A 17975-nucleotide genomic window follows, 5' to 3' on the forward strand; every position below is an offset into this window, starting at 1 on the left:
TAAAAATAGGACAAGCTGCTACTAAAGGAAAATAGAAATGCCAATAATGAATGTGCGGTGTGTGCACTATAAATTTATGAGCGGTTTGGGTGTTTTTAATAGACCTTTTGTGTTTTCTGCATTTATAAAAACGCACACGTGCTCCAGGTCCTAACAGGAATGATCACAGTTATGAGCAGAATGTGGGAGAATAACACAGACCTGCAGAGTCGTCCTCGGGGAACACACAGGCCATGAACAGGCCAATGAGAATTGTGCTGCAACATGATATCCCAATGCATCCGGACACTGTATCGTGAAACTGTGTATTATTCATTTATTTAAATGAACAAGGGTCTTGTATTAAGCAGCGAGGAAGGAGAAGCGCCAGTGTCACTCCTGCGGTGTGCGATTCTGCAGGCGGTAAATGGATGTCACGCATGGCTAGCGAGAGCTTTATCCAATAATAACTCTGTTACTCGTGCAATATGTGATATATCCTAATCCTATTTCAGCCGATTACTCTGTGTGGAGATGGAATTATTATTAGCGTAGGGAATAAATTAGTCTATTCCGTATTTACATGACAATACCGTGTCTAATGGTATATGCACTGATGGGATCGTAATAGGTCTGTAAAGATGAGCTAAAGAGGGATAGCATTATTTAAATGAGATGAATAAAATGAGGAGACTTTCAGCTACAATGTTACAGGAATTTAATTTCCTCCTGCTTTGTATGATACTCAAATTCACTTGGTTTCAGTACAGCGTCAGCTCCTATATATGTTATCTGCGCGGTCCTGCGGCTTACCCACACCACGGAGGCGGCTATTTTACAGGTTGAGCCCATTGTTTTCATTATTCATTTACTGAGATCTAATGAGATAAGTACGGTATGTTGCTAGTGAATTGATTGGCTGAATCCCCATGAATATTGGGGGTCTCTTTACTAAGCAGTTTTAGGAGACAGAGTGAAAAGTGATAAGGTGCCAGCCAATCAGCTCCCAACTGCTATCTCACAGGCTGTGTTTGAAAAATGACAGTTGGGAGCTGATTGGCTGGTACCTTATCACTTTTCCCTCTGTCTCCTAACACTGCTTAGTAAATAGACCCCTTGGTCCGGTATACAAGTTGGCAACTTCCACTGCGCACAGGGGGACGGGTTCACCTAAGATTAGTAGTGACGTACATAGGCAAAGTTACTCTGTAAATGATGAGTCTTTCTTGCCTATTGATGAAAACATCTGTTTCTTCATCAGAAGCTGCAATGTTTATGACAGACCGGGAAAAAATATGAATGGGACACTAAGCACAGGACCCGATGATCCAGTGTGAAAATGCATTTTTATTTAATGTTGCCTGCGTTCTCACTGTGGGGTCTATTCATTGCCCAGAATATTATCGGGCAACATCGTCAAGAGTTTTTATCAATTATGATAATTTATTGCTGGTATTCAGCAATATTTTCTGCAGGGACAGCGGTTGCGGTAAGACGCTGTCCCTGTGATGTCACAGAAGGCTCTGTTATCGGGATTCCGAAAACAATCCCTTGTGTTTGTTCCTCTTCGCACGCTCAGTCATACGTTCGGGAATAGTCTCCGCCCCTGCTTGCGGTGACCGCCGACGAGGTGAATACATCTCCAGCCTGTCCAAATTGATTGACATGTGTGTACAGGCTTTATATTAGTCTGTATACATGTATATTTATGTGCTTTTATATTTAACATTTACATATAAATGTTAAATGTAATCGAACATAAATATAAATGTATACAGGCTAGTATAAACCCTGTATACACATGTCAATCAATTTATGCAGGTCTGACATACCTGTTGGCATTCACCAGAAAGCAGGCACGACTTAAAAGATGCTGCAGGGACTTATGGGAAAATTTCCCTCTGTCTCTGCAGTTTTCGGGATATTTCAGTATTTTCTTTGTATAACGCTATTCTGAGTAAATATTTTTCGAGTGATTTAACACTTTTCGCTTTGCTGAATACCAAAAAGTGTTAAAGCACTGTAGAGATCAATGGCTGGTCCCTACAGTGTGGTACTCAGCGAGCAGGGAATTAATGGAGAAGATAATTGCGTTATCATCATTAGCCCATTGATGAATCGGGGATTTACATAAAAAATACGGAAATCATAGTGTCCGTATTTTGTATGTAAAAAAAAATCATTGCTGAATAGACCTCTATGGACCTGTGTGCATGAGGGGATGCAATTGGGAAGCCGGCTGACGTAAGCCCGACAGCCAGCTTCCCGACTGCTTTATCCCGGCGAGGGTTAAATGACAGGCGTCTACATCTAGACGCCTGTCATTATTCCGACGCCGGGAGACTGGCGCCCGGCATCCCTATCGAAGGGATGCCGGGCGCCGCAATCGGACAGCTGTGGGGAGGGTTAGGTTTAGGGCTCCCGGGGGGACTTAGGGTTAGGCACCCCCCCGGGAGGGTTAGGCTAGGGGGAGGGTGGGTTAGGGTTAGGCACTCCCGGGGGACTTAGGTTTAGGCAGCGAGGAAGGGGGGGGTTAGGGTTAGGCACTTACAGGGGGGATTAGGGTTAGGCACAGGTGGGAGGTTAGGGTTAGGCACCCCTAAGGAGGGTTACGATCGGGATTTCCAACGCTGTCGGGCTGCCGCTGCCGGGATCTCTCCAGCTGTCTGCTGTCCAGCTCGAACTGCCGGCCATGCGGCCGGCGTTATTTCATACCGCTTCCGTGAATGGGGGCTGGTACACTTGCAGATATGAATGTTGCCGTATGGATTCGCGCATTAGTCCTATGGAAATTTACAGGCAGCGGATCTGGCTTCACGCAAGTGCAGCCATTTTGCTTACGAATCCCAATCAGGCCCAGAGTGTCTGGTTTATTTTGAAAAAGTGAATTCCCCGTGATTGCTGTGGTATAACCAATGGTTTATATTACGCTGCATCGTTTTACTATTTGTTTTATACAGTATAAGGAAATGTTAATTCTGAAAGTGAACAAATCTAGGGAAACCTCGCGGGGTGGAGCCCCTGTGGGCACCAGAATTTTCTCCACACTCCCCCCACGACACCTTTGCTTCAGAAATGTGCCTGGAACATTTACTTATTTGGGGAGCAGGGTTCCTATGACATAATATTCTGGCTGCAGTTCTCTGAGTTTTGTGGTCTAAGTGACCACGGTCAGTAAAGTTCTGTAGAGAGGGAGACGCAGGAAACAGGAATCCCCTCAGTGACGTTATGTGTCCTTTCTTCTCTTCCAGCCGCCTGCATTCCAACAACCTCTTCTGTGACTGTCACTTGGCCTGGCTCTCCCAGTGGTTGCGCCAGCGACCGACCATTGGGCTCTTCACGCAGTGTACCGGGCCGCTCCAGCTCCGTGGCCTGAACGTGGCGGAGGTGCAGAAGCACGAGTTTAGCTGCTCAGGTCAGATTCCTTACAGCTTTATTCTCCCATTCTAGGGAACAATTATTATTATCATTATTATCTTTCATTTATGTACTAAGGGCCTGATATTCCGATTCGCACACAAATGCCATCTCAGCTGCAATCTCTCGCAGATCGCAATTGCGAAAATTACGCTAATGACTATTGACGCTAATGACAGAGAGTCCAGGGCTTAGAAAGCATCTCACATTTGCCGCCCGCGCACAAAACCAGACACATCAAACGCAGATCAGGCAGCCATCAGCCTTCTCAGTAAGTCTAACCTGCCGCAGATATAGCGGGGTCTCCAGACACGCAGAGGGCTCTCCTGCTGCGAGCAAGGACGCAGAGGCTAATTGATGGACACCCAGGAAACCGTGTTTAAATGGTCAGACAAGCCTACGCTTCACTAACCACCCCCGATACCTCCCCCAAACGCTGGCCACCTGTCACTCACTTTGCAAGTGAATCCTCTGTGTGTGCGTGATTGCTGCACGTGCGCAGTGCAGCTTTCACGCATGCGCCATGGCGAACAATCGCGTAAATATCAGCATTGCGTGTGGATTCGGAATCAGGCCCCCATGACTTCTGTGCCGTCCATTCTAAAAACATATTCTATTCATCTCAACCAGTTAAGGAAATGGAACTGGCTGCAATGTGACATAAATGTGTGGAAACTTGTGACTAAAACAGGTCAGCAACCCTGCACCAGCCAGGTCTACTTAATAATTCTATTTAGATAGACTGTGATGGCTTCTTTTATACTTTGCAACGGTTAGGAAAGCAGACCCAGTATCTGGGTGCAACCACTGCGACTGGCGCTTGATCTGGGATTGCTGGGGAAGACCAGCAGAACGCTGGCTCGCTGGTGTGAGGTCGGCCTGGCTCAGTGCCTCTCGGGGAGGTAGATGTGGCGTTTAGTATGTGTGCAAATGAGCAACAGCTGCTGCACAATAGATGCAGCTGAGACCTCCCATTAGCCTGAATGAGACAGAGACACAATATGATGAAATATTAAAAGTAGTCTTCCCCTTCCCGCTGTGCAGATGGGGGGGCACTGAGACTGGCAGTCAAGCATAGCACTGATTTTATTGAATTTGGTTTACGCCAGGTCAGATTAATGAATACACAGACAGTCCCCGCTGAGAGACAGGCCAGGGTCTGTATGCCACCCACAAGCCTGGCTCTGTCTGTTGTAGGACATGGGCACATCTGGGGATGGATTCTAATGAATACATGAAATAGGACAATTAGGTTTGTTTTGTAAATACAACCCCTCTGCCTATCTTTAATAGTTTGTTAGATACACGTCTCTAGCAGAGAGAGTACCCAACCTGAATACAGTACAGAAAGTGTCCAATTATAGGTAAGGACTGAATTCGATTAGTCACGAACTAAATTGCGCAACTTTTTTATTGCTATTTACTGTAGCTGGAAGTCCGCATTAAGGGGCTGATTCAGAATTGCATGTAAGTGCAATACTGAATGCAGATTTCTGATTATCGGGAATCTGCGAGTGCCCGGGGCCCATTCTGAGAATGTGCAGTACATGTCCTGCGTGACCACACGCAGCCCCTGCTATGCTTCTGCCTGATTGACAGGCAGAGGCATTTAAGGGGCAGTGTGGGGGCGGGGACAGCCAGGGTTCCGGGAAAGGGGGCGTGTTGGCCCCGTTTTCCGGGAGTGGCAATACCAGGGGCTGCGTCCACGGATGGACAGGTATGTGGAGGTGTAAATGATGTGGGGCAGGTATGCGGAGGTGTAAAGGATGTGGGACAGGTATGCGGAGATGTAAATGATGTAGGACAGGTATGTGGAGGTGTAAATGATGTGGGACAGGTATGTGGATGTGTAAATGATGTGGGACAGGTATGTAGAGGTGTAAATGATGTGGGACAGGTATGTGAATGTGTAAATGATGTAGGACAGGTGTGTGGATGTGTAAATGATGTGGGACAGGTATGAGGAGGTGTAAATGATGTAGGAAAGGTATGTGGAGGTGTGTATGATGTGGGACAGGTATGTGGAGGTGTAAGTGATGTGGGACAGGTATGTGGAGGTGTAAATGATGTAGGACAGGTATGTGAAGGTGTAAATGATGTGAAACAGGTATGTGAAGGTGTAAATGATGTAGGACAGGTATGTGGAGGTGTAAATGATGTAGGACAGGTATGTGGAGGTGTAAATTATGTGGGACAGGTATGTGGTGTGTAAATGATGTAGGACAGGTATGTGGAGGTGTAAATGATGTAGGACAGGTATATGGAGGTGTAAATGATGTCGGACAGGTATGTGGAGGTGTAAATGATGTAGGACAGGTATATGGAGGTGTAAATGATGTGGGACAGGTATGTGGAGGTGTAAATGATGTGGGACAGGTATGTGGAGGTGTAAATGATGCGGGACAGGTATGTGGAGGTGTAAGTGATGTGGGACAGGTATGTGGAGGTGTAAGTGATGTGGGACAGGTATGTGGAGGTGTAAATGATGCGGGATAGGTATGTGGAGGTGTAAATGATGTGGGACAGGTATGCGGAGGCGTTAATGATGTGGGACAGGTATGTGGAGGTGTAAATGATGTAGGACAGGTATGTGGAGGTGTAAATGATGAGGGACAGGTATATGGAGGTGTAAATGATGTGGGACAGCTATGTGGAGGTGTAAATGATGTAGGACAAGTATGTGAAGGTGTAAATGATGTAGGACAGGTATGTGAAGGTGTAAATGACATGAGACAGGTATGTGGAGGTGTATATGATGTGGTATAGGTATCTGGAGGTGTAAATGATGTGGGACAGGTATGTGGATGTGTAAATGACGTGGGACAGGTATGTGGAGGTGTAAATGACGTGAGACAGGTATGTGAAGGTGTAAATAATGTAGGACAGGTATGTGAAGGTGTAAATTACGTGAGACAGGTATGTGAAGGTGTAAATGATGTAGGACAGGTATGTGGAGGTGTAATTGATGTGGGACAGGTATGTGGAGGTGCAAATGATGTAGGACAGGTATGTGAAGGTGTAAATGACATGAGACAGGTATGTGAAGGTGTATATGATGTGGTATAGGTATGTGGAGGTGTAAATGATGTGGGACAGGTATGTGGATGTGTAAATGATGTAGGACAGGTATGTGGAGGTGTAAATGATGTAGGACAAGTATATGGAGGTGTAAATGATGTAGGACAGGTATGTGGAGGTGTAAATGATGTAGGACAAGTATGTGAAGGTGTAAATGATGTAGGACAGGTATGTGAAGGTGTAAATGACATGAGACAGGTATGTGGAGGTGTATATGATGTGGTATAGGTATCTGGAGGTGTAAATGACGTGGGACAGGTATGTGGATGTGTAAATGAAGTGGGACAGGTATGTGGAGGTGTAAATGATGTGGGACAGGTATGTGGAGGTGTAAATGATGTAGAACAGGTATGTGGAGGTGTAAATGATGTCGGACAGGTATGTGGAGGTGTAAATGATGTAGGACAGGTATGTGAAGGTGTAAATGATGTAGGACAGGTATATGGAGGTGTAAATGATGTGGGACAGGTATGTGGAGGTGTCAATGATGTAGGACAGGTATGTGAAGGTGTAAATGATGTAGGACAGGTATGTGGAGGTGTAAATGATGTCGGACAGGTATGTGGAGGTGTAAATGATGTAGGACAGGTATGTGAAGGTGTAAATGACGTGAGACAGGTATGTGAAGGTGTAAATTACGTGAGACAGGTATGTGAAGGTGTAAATTACGTAAGACAGGTATGTGAAGGTGTAAATGATGTAGGACAGGTATGTGGACGTGTAAATGATGTGGGACAGGTATGTGGAGGTGTAAATGATGTAGGACAGGTATGTGAAGGTGTATATGATGTGGTATAGGTATCTGGAGGTGTAAATGATGTGGGGCAGGTATGTGGATGTGTAAATGATGTAGGACAGGTATGTGGAGGTGTAAATGATGTAGGACAGGTATGTGGAGGTGTATATGATGTGGTATAGGTATCTGGAGGTGTAAATGATGTTGGACAGGTATGTGGATGTGTAAATGATGTAGGACAGGTATGTGGAGGTGTAAATGATGTAGACAGGTATATGGAGGTGTAAATGATGTGGGACAGGTATGTGGAGGTGTTAATGATGTAGGACAGGTTTATAGAGGTGTAAATGATGTAGGACAGGTATGTGGAGGTGTAAATGATGAGGGACAGGTATGTGGAGGTGTAAATGATGTAGGACAGGTATGTGGAGGTGTAATTGATGTGGGACAGGTATGTGGAGGTGCAAATGATGTAGGACAGGTATGTGGAGGTGTAAATGATGTAGGACAGGTATGTGGAGGTGTATATGATGTGGTATAGGTATCTGGAGGTGTAAATGATGTAGGACAAGTATGTGAAGGTGTAAATGATGTAGGACAGGTATGTGAAGGTGTAAATGACATGAGACAGGTATGTGGAGGTGTATATGATGTGGTATAGGTATCTGGAGGTGTAAATGATGTGGGACAGGTATGTGGATGTGTAAATGACGTGGGACAGGTATGTGGAGGTGTAAATGACGTGAGACAGGTATGTGAAGGTGTAAATAATGTAGGACAGGTATGTGAAGGTGTAAATTATGTGAGACAGGTATGTGAAGGTGTAAATGATGTAGGACAGGTATGTGGAGGTGTAATTGATGTGGGACAGGTATGTGGAGGTGCAAATGATGTAGGACAGGTATGTGAAGGTGTAAATGACATGAGACAGGTATGTGAAGGTGTATATGATGTGGTATAGGTATGTGGAGGTGTAAATGATGTGGGACAGGTATGTGGATGTGTAAATGATGTAGGACAGGTATGTGGAGGTGTAAATGATGTAGGACAAGTATATGGAGGTGTAAATGATGTAGGACAGGTATGTGGAGGTGTAAATGATGTAGGACAAGTATGTGAAGGTGTAAATGATGTAGGACAGGTATGTGAAGGTGTAAATGACATGAGACAGGTATGTGGAGGTGTATATGATGTGGTATAGGTATCTGGAGGTGTAAATGATGTGGGACAGGTATGTGGATGTGTAAATGAAGTGGGACAGGTATGTGGAGGTGTAAATGATGTGGGACAGGTATGTGGAGGTGTAAATGATGTAGAACAGGTATGTGGAGGTGTAAATGATGTCGGACAGGTATGTGGAGGTGTAAATGATGTAGGACAGGTATGTGAAGGTGTAAATGATGTAGGACAGGTATATGGAGGTGTAAATGATGTGGGACAGGTATGTGGAGGTGTCAATGATGTAGGACAGGTATGTGAAGGTGTAAATGATGTAGGACAGGTATGTGGAGGTGTAAATGATGTCGGACAGGTATGTGGAGGTGTAAATGATGTAGGACAGGTATGTGAAGGTGTAAATGACGTGAGACAGGTATGTGAAGGTGTAAATTACGTGAGACAGGTATGTGAAGGTGTAAATTACGTAAGACAGGTATGTGAAGGTGTAAATGATGTAGGACAGGTATGTGGACGTGTAAATGATGTGGGACAGGTATGTGGAGGTGTAAATGATGTAGGACAGGTATGTGAAGGTGTATATGATGTGGTATAGGTATCTGGAGGTGTAAATGATGTGGGGCAGGTATGTGGATGTGTAAATGATGTAGGACAGGTATGTGGAGGTGTAAATGATGTAGGACAGGTATGTGGAGGTGTATATGATGTGGTATAGGTATCTGGAGGTGTAAATGATGTTGGACAGGTATGTGGATGTGTAAATGATGTAGGACAGGTATGTGGAGGTGTAAATGATGTAGACAGGTATATGGAGGTGTAAATGATGTGGGACAGGTATGTGGAGGTGTTAATGATGTAGGACAGGTTTATAGAGGTGTAAATGATGTAGGACAGGTATGTGGAGGTGTAAATGATGAGGGACAGGTATGTGGAGGTGTAAATGATGTAGGACAGGTATGTGGAGGTGTAAATGATGAGGGACAGGTATGTGGAGGTGTAAATGATGCAGGACAGGTATGTGGAGGTGTAAATGATGCGGGACAGGTATGTGGAGGTGTATATGATGTGGGACAGGTATGTGGAGGTGTAAATTATGAGGGACAGGTATTTGGAGGTGTAAATGATGTGGGACAGGTATGTGGAGGTGTATATGATGTGGGACAGGTATGTGGAGGTGTAAGTGATGTAGGACAGGTATGTGGAGGTGTAAATGATGTAGGACAGGTATGTGGAGGTGTATATGATGTGGGACAGGTATGTGGAGGTGTAAATGATGTAGGACAGGTATGTGGAGGTGTAAATGATGAGGAACAGGTATTTGGAGGTGTAAATGATGTAGGACAGGTATGTGGAGGTGTAAATGATGTAGGACAGGTATGTGGCGGTGTATATGATGTGGGACAGGTATGTGGAGGTGTAAATGATGTAGGACAGGTATGTGGAGGTGTAAATGATTTGGGATGGGTATGTGGATGTGTAAATGATGTAGGACAGGTATGTGGATGTGTAAATGATGTAGGACAGGTATGTGGATGTGTATATGATGTGGGACAGGTATGTGGATGTGTATATGATGTGGGACAGGTATGTGGAGGTGTACATGATGTAGGACAGGTATGTGGAGGTGTAAATGATGAGGGACAGGTATTTGGAGGTGTAAATGATGTAGGACAGGTATGTGGAGGTGTATACGATGTGGGACAGGTATGTGGAGGTGTAAATGATGTAGGACAGGTATGTGGAGGTGTAAATGATGTAGGACAGGTATGTGGAGGTTTAAATGATTTGGGATGGGTATGTGGATGTGTAAATGATGTAGGACAGTTATGTGGAGGTGTGTATGATGTGGGACAGGTATGTGGAGGTGTAAGTGATGTAGGACAGGTATATGGAGGTGTAAATGATGAGGGACAGGTATTTGGAGGTGTAAATGATGCGGGACAGGTATGTGGAGGTGTAAATGATGCAGGACAGGTGTGTGGAGGTGTAAATGATGTAGGACAGGTATGTGGAGGTGTAAATGATGTGAGACAGGTATGTGGAGGTGTAAATGATGAGGGACAGGTATGTGGATTTATGGGGGCAATTGATCCATCTCCCATTTATAGGATACCTCCCTGTTCCTCTACCGATATAGCCCCATGGGGTTAGACAAGGACCCTTGGTTGAGGATTTAGCGGATCCCAGTGTAAAGGGACTTTTTCCACCTTGTAGTCACATAAGTTGCATACGTTGTCCTCTGCACCGTCAACCCACGCATTTCACAATATTTATAAATACTCCTGAACCTCCCAACATTATACGAATCTACAGTGTCTCAAGTGCCATAGAGAAGAATGAGTACATCTGCAGCCAGAGCACAGAATTAGAAAGATATATATTTGTTATGAAATAATTATTTTAGCTAGAAGACAGTCTGTGTGACATGTTGCTGTAGAACCTCGCCATGCCGTGCCACGCCGTGACAGCAGTGTTGTCTACGGGGTGCGTTTTCCTGGCTCCTAATTACAAAGTCATGAGTCAGTTTCAAAGCGTTGAGACATAATATTTATGAAGTGCGATCCTGGTTGCATCGTTCATTTATTTCACAGTTTTGTTTCACTGTCTATTTATCCTGCCAGTGAGCCTGAAACACGGCTTCTAATTGGGAAGCTGACATGTGGTTTCCTGACATCTGTGCCATAAGGGCATTGATGCCATCTCATTACATTTTTATGTGGCCACTTAAACATGTTGTTTGTTTATTCTTTTCCTTTGCAGCGCTGGTGCTTAACCGCAACAACAGTGGAAATGGCTGAAGTGAGTGTAGGGTGTTTAAAGGGACTTCCACCTTCAGATAACCTGACTTTAATGGCCTGGACAGTATAGCCATGCTGCAGCTTTTGCTACAAATGCCTCCCATGCTCTTTAAATTGTCGAGTTATATTTTAGGGTAGTGCATCTCAACCAGGGGTACAAATAGGTGCTAGGGGTGCAGCTGCTCAGGGGCCAGATCTGAGGGGGGCCATCTTTTTTATGGAATTTGCATGTATTATATACATTTTTGACCATTGAGTGGTACATTCAGTAGGGGCCCTTACAAACTTTTGCTATGGGGCCTTCAAATAGCTATTTACGTCCCTGCTACAAATGCCCCCAGGGGTACTCATTGTGACTTGCATCACTTCTGTAATTTTTTCTTAACTTATAATATATCAGGAATATATCTGTACAATTCATTCTATTCTTGTGTCATTTTAATTTAAAATCTTGTTTATAGCAGATTTATTGCTTTTGTCAGGGCCGGCTCCAGTACCCTGCTATCGCGCAAGGGGGCGTGACCTCATTACCATAGGCCACACCCCCTACATGGCTTTATTTGGAGGCGTGCCCGCATGGCACGCCTCCAAATAACTTCAGGCTGGGGTCAATGCCCAGCCCTCCGTCACTGGCTGGGTGACGGAGCCCTCTCCCGTCTGTGAATGGATGCCGCACGCATGTGCACTGCATCCATTCACACTCCGGGGGTCCGGCACCGCCGCACAGCTGCATCAGTGGGGGTCCCCAACCTCCCGATTTCACCACCCGCAGGCCACTTCGGCCCACGGGAGGAACAGCGGGACATTACTGTCCTGCTGAAGTCGGGATGTTGGGGAGGGGTGCGCCCTCTATGGGTGCCGCACCTGCTCGACCGCACTGGTCGAACACCCCTATAGCCAGCCCTGGCTTTTATATATACTGGCATCTAAGCATTTTATCCAATTGCAATTATATCCATTACAAATGTTTTGCTAGGCAAATGCTGGGGGTACAAATAATGCAAATGGGCCGCCAGGGGGTACCCAGGTGGGAAATGAGTGAGAATGGCTGTTTTAGGGACTTCTTCTAGCTCCATATAGCGGGCAGTGTAAACGCCAGTCCCTGTCACACTAGCGCTGATACTGTCATCGCCGTCCACAGAACTGGTCAAAAAAATAAGTCAGATTGCATGAAAATCTTATGGGTGGATTCAGTTCAGCGCCATGTCCGCGAAGCGCCTTCAAAATGGTCAGTGAGAAGATGCTTCATAACTAGTGACGTCGCTAAGTTGCCCTCATACACCATAGAGGTGCGCAGGACAGCTTGCAGGCATTTGGGTACCGTTAAAGCAAAAAGAACAAAGTATTCCTATTATGGGGCATGCGTGGACTGATTATAATCATAAATACATAATGACCCATAGGGAGGATATATTTCCTATTATAATCCGTCGATGAGTGTCCCATAATAGAAATACTTTGCTCTTTTTCTTTAACTGTGTTTATATTTACTCCTGTGTGCACCTCCCCTTGAATTAATTATGTATTGTATTATAATTCAAATACAGGGGAAGGACAAGGGACCTTATTCAGAGGCGGCCGTATGGTCTACGACCGCACGGCCGCCTCGATGTTTTGCCAGTGCACATGTGCACGAGGGAGCTGGCTCCCTCGTGCGCATGCGTGAGACCCGCTACGACCGACAGCGCCGGTCGTAGGCTCGTAGCGGGTCTCTTTCCAAAGGGGGCGAGCTGTCGATGTTGATTGACAGCTCGCCCCATTTGGAAGGCGGGCCGGGGGGGTGGCAGCCCAAACGGAGGCGTTCCCATGGGAACGCCTGCTGTTTGGGGGAGGCCCCACTGACATCACTAGTGATGTCAGTGGAGAGCTTCCGGCTCTGACAGAGCCAGAAGCTCTCCGGGGCTTATGACAAGTGAGACCCTACCCTAGGGTCTCGTCGTAAGCCCCGATGGTCGCGATGGTCAATGACCATCGCGACCATCACCCGAGCGGTCGTTAGAGCTGTGGGTGTTAACCCACAGCCTAACGACCGCAACAGAGGCAGGCGGTCAGGATGCAAGTGGCCGCCCAGTTTCTGAGCGACCGCTTGCATCCTCCGACCGCCTCTGAATGAGGCCCAATATGTGAACAGAGGTCTGTGCGATTAATCCCCTTTTTTCCTGGTATTTGAGTACCGTAATATATGGTGATGGGCTCACTGGTACATCAGGGCGGTTTAATGCGCTGAAAAAACTTTTGAGAGGAGTTATGTAAGATGAGTTAAAAAATGCTATATTGTACGTACCTACTTACATGGGAGGGGCTTTGACAACCCTGCTGTTGCTTTAATTAGCCCCCACCTGAGCAGAAGAGGAGAGGTCTCCCGTGCTGGTGCATTACAGGCTTTGTGATCCCGCTGAACTCTGGAGCTCCTGTACAGTTTTATGGTTATTCTGCCTTGCAGTGGTCTTTGGGAGCCACATGCACTTAAGGCAGAGATGTTTATTGTTATGGCCCTTGGATACAAAATAAATCTGCTTTGACCCTTCCATTAAATGCAGCTATATCTAGTGCTTTGTGTGGTTTACAAGTGCAGCAAAATAAAGGAGGCTCTTCCATATACAACTGCATGGCAGCTAAAGCACTCTTTACATTGCGCGATACAGCTGCACCCAAGTCTATAAAGGTAGTTTGGGGAAGTAATTTCAGTGCAATGTGCCGCTGTAACATTTGTTATATAACCCTGTAGGGCGTCTGTCTAGCGCAGGTGTGCTGGACACCATAGACTCGCACGCCCCCTGCTGGCAGCTCCCTCCAACTGCCGCCTGTCAGCAATGAGAAGGAACTCACTCTGGGAAACAATGGAGAAGTACGGTCCAGGCAGCCGGTACCACAGCGGTGCCGTGGCACTCAGTGAGTGGCAGCTCAGGAGCCGGCTGATTAGCAGAAAGTCTCATGCGCAGCTGTTCTATAGTCAGAGTTTCTGCTACTTCCCTTGTACGCCCCACTGCTCCCGGCAATGTACCAGTGTTTCACATACACTTGGATCTGGCCATGTGCGGCTATTCTATGCGCCTGGTCTTCACCAGCATGTCACAGTATCTCCTGCACTCCTGACTGCCCATAGAAGTACCCTCACTGTTATCTGATAAATAGAAACGCATAGAGACTTAGGCCCTCATTCAGAGGCGGTCGCAAGAAGCGATCGCTCTCTCTGAATGAGGGCGACCGCTTCCTTTTTTTTAGTGCAGCCTCCTGGTCGCTAGCTAAGCTGTGGGTTACCACCTACAGCTTAGCGACCGACCAGGTTGATGGTCGCGATGGTGATCACCATCGCGACCATCAGGGCTTGCAACGAGACCCTAAGGTTGGGTCTCGGCAACCGCAAGCCCCAGGGGCTTCCTGCTCTGATCGAGCAGGAAGCTCCCCACTGACATCACTGATGATGTCAGTGTGGCCGCCCACAAAACGGCAGGCGTTCCTTAAGGAACGCCTCCGTTTGTGAAACCACCCTCCCGCCCCGCCTGCAAAACGGGCTGAGCTGTCGATCAACATCGACAGCGGCCCCTTTTGTAGAGAGCTCCGGAGTGAGAGAATTTGTCTCTCGCTCCTGGGGTTGCGCACGCGCACTGCGGCCGCTGCGCATGCGCAGGGACTAAACATCGACCCGTTTGCGAGCGCTCAGCGCTTGCGACCGGGTCTGAATGAGGGCCTTAGTGTTCTTGTTGCTACACAGACAGAAGGAGAGAGACACAGGGAAGGGAGAGTGAAGGTAGAGAGAAACAGGGAGAGAGAGGGAGAGAAAGGGAGACACAGGGGAGCGAGAAAGAAAGAGATACAGGTAGTGAGAGATAGAGACACGGGGAGGAGAGAGAGACACGGGGGGAAGAGAGACACGGGGAGGGAGAGATACACGGGGGAGTGAGAGTGAAGGTAGAGAGAAACAGGGAGAGAGAGTGAGAGAAAGGGAGACACAGGGGAGCGAGAAAGAAAGAGATACAGGTAGTGAGAGATAGAGACACGGGGAGGAGAGAGAGACACGGGGGGAAGAGCGACACGGGGGAGGGAGAGATACACGGGGGAGGGAGAAAGCGACACACGGGGGAGGGAGAGAGAGAGACACACGGAGTGAGAGTATGCAACACAGTGCGGGTGTCGTCACATTAAAAATGCCACCATACACATTGTCACTGTCAGACTCCTGACCGCATACCAAATAAAAGAGAAACCCCTACAGCTCTGGGCACAATAACTAGTGATCTGGCAAATGACTAGTTGCTACTTAATATGGTAGCCAGAACATCACTAATTTTCTGGCACACATCTATAGGGGTTGGGTACGGGAAGACAGCGCTCGGGATCCCGGTGGTCAAACTCCTGACTCAGGCATCCCGACATGGTGAGGATAACCACACCTGTCGGTAGGTATTTTAACCCTCTCCCTACCTTTACCATAACGCTCCCTCCTAGTGCCTAACCATCCCCCTAGTGCCAAACACCTAGCGCTAACCCTCCCCCTAAGCCTGCTACTTACTTTTAGGAGGCCAGCGGTCTGGAAGCTGGCACCGGGATTCTGATAGGTGTTGGTATTGGAAGCGCCGGCATCCCATGTGCCGGGATATTGACCGCATCCCATCTATGGGGACTGAAGTGATGTTACTGGTCACAAAGTTCCTTCATCCGACTGTCCCAATGGTCATTGTACTGATCTGAATACCCATCTTTAAGTTTTGTGTTTGTATTTTATATATATATATATATATATATAAAACTCAGGGGGTCATTCAGACCCGCTCGCGAGTGCACGACGCTCGCAAGCGGGTCGATGTTGCCCCACTGCGCATGCGCACGACGGAGGGAGCTCCGACCGTGCGCATGCGCGAGACCCGGATAGCGACGGGCTCTCTGTCGCTCCGGGTCTCGCACCAAAGGGGGCGTGCTGTCAATGTTGATTGACAGCACACCCCCTTTGGTGGGTGTGCCGGGGGCGTGGCTGCCAGACGGAGGCATTCCCATGGGAACGCCTACCATCTGAAGCCGGCCCCACTGACATCACTAGTCAGTGGGAGTGATTTTGATAGAGCCAAAATCACTCCAGGGCTTGCGGCAGCGAGACCCTACCGCAGGGTCTCCGTCGCAAGCCCGATGGTCGTGATGGTCTTGACCATCGCGACCATCATCATGGACGCTCGCATAAGCTGTGGGTGGTCACCCACAGCTATGCGAGCGTCCAGGAGGACGCTCCATTTTCATGGAGAAGGGCCCTGATTCAGAGCGAGCGCTCTGGTCAGAGCGTTCGGCTCTGAATCAGGCCCTCAGTTCCTGAACATCTCATTAACTACAAGACTTAATGCCCTGGGCCAAAATGTATTTACAGTAAGATAAATTTTATTTTACAGTCCCCCTTGAGTGCCTTTTTTTCTAAATAATATATTTATAAGTATATAATTAATATATATATATATATATAAAATTATTTTTAAGCTCCACCCCCAGTTGCTCCAACCCCAATTCTTGGACCTAATTTTCCAGAAGCCCCTCTCTCTCTCTCCCCTCTCTGTCACCTTCTCTCTCCCTCTCTATATAGAATATGGAACTCCGGGTTTTCCAGGTCACCCGGAGCCAGCAGGAAGTCAGCAACACCTGATGCTCTTTGTCCTGATGCTGTCTAGCGGCCAGGTAGTGGGACTAAGTGTCTGTAGTGTCAGGGACCAAGGGCTATGCTGGGAGAGCATGGCGGTCTTTAAGTTAAAACACTGCACATTACACCTCCTGCTCCATGTGGTGCAAGGTCTGTGCTTTGTAGCAATAGCCTGCGCAGCCCCTGCACCCCTGCCTGCCGCTCTGGTAAGAGACGGGGGATTTGCTAGGGTGGGTGCCGGAACTATATTATGTTGCCCCCCCCCCCCCCAACATAAAATCGTACCAACGCCCCTGGCAGCAAGCAATGCGATTCTGAAAAAGCAAATGAATACAACTGCTGTTACATGGATTTGGCGCCATACATTTTTTTATGTAAATTTATTGACTACACTAGTTACCAATTAACCTTATTGTTATAATGACTAATTCTGTGCATATTTAAATACAAGTTAATTAGTTGTTTATGGAGATTTAGATCAGGGTAAGACACATTAACACTTTTCCGACACGATTATTTTTATAGATTTATTGCAATAAGATTTATACATGTTTAAAAGTCATATTCCATGAAAGCTACAGAAGTAACACAATGTACAGTAACATCACAGTCTCCTGCCTCCCTGATCCTGCCCTCCTCCTCCTCTCCAGTCATTGGTCTGTACTAAATGGGGTTCAGGGTTCCAGAGTGAAATTATTTTACTAACGTTTATGTTTGCAATTCCAAATCGCTCCGGAGGTTATATCCCTTTTACATTAGGAAAGAAAAAAAAAATATGATAATACGGTTGAAAATCGAGTTCTGTCATTACTGAGTTCTGCTTTCAGGGATAAATTATGGAAATGGTTTTACCGTGTTCCAGGACACTCTTTGCAAAAGAAAATTGCTTGAGGTTATAGCGCACTTTTATCTTAAAATCAAACTCACCGCGCAGTGTTCAAGGATAAGAGCTCATCTCGGCTTAAAGGAACAGAGTGATAGAGTTGTGCACAGCTTAGAACCTTATTCCATGCCTGGCACCTTCCGCAGAATATGAGGACATATTAATCCGTACTCTTGTATACATGTCATTAGGTATAAAACTGGTCCCATACCTCACTCATTTCAAATATGTAAGTTGGGCCCCAGTCCCCACCTCTATCAAAATGGCGCCTCACATCAGGGGTGTAGT

The 17975-nt window shown here is 46.7% G+C and overlaps 1 protein-coding gene across 4 annotated transcripts in view; it reads left to right on the plus strand.

Annotated features, from left to right (window-relative positions):
- Positions 1–17975, plus strand: part of SLIT1 (slit guidance ligand 1) — a 379066-nt gene that overhangs the window by 249078 nt on the left and 112013 nt on the right. For all 4 annotated transcript variants that reach the window (XM_088449965.1, XM_088449966.1, XM_088449967.1 and 1 more), the window contains exon 8: positions 3231–3394. In XM_088449965.1, the coding sequence (XP_088306091.1) occupies positions 3231–3394 (164 nt within the window). The remainder of the gene's footprint in view (positions 1–3230; positions 3395–17975) is intronic.

Source organism: Taudactylus pleione, unplaced genomic scaffold (genome assembly GCF_031769625.1).
Source record: "Taudactylus pleione unplaced genomic scaffold, aTauple2 ptg000502l, whole genome shotgun sequence".
Taxonomy (NCBI): domain Eukaryota; kingdom Metazoa; phylum Chordata; class Amphibia; order Anura; family Myobatrachidae; genus Taudactylus; species Taudactylus pleione.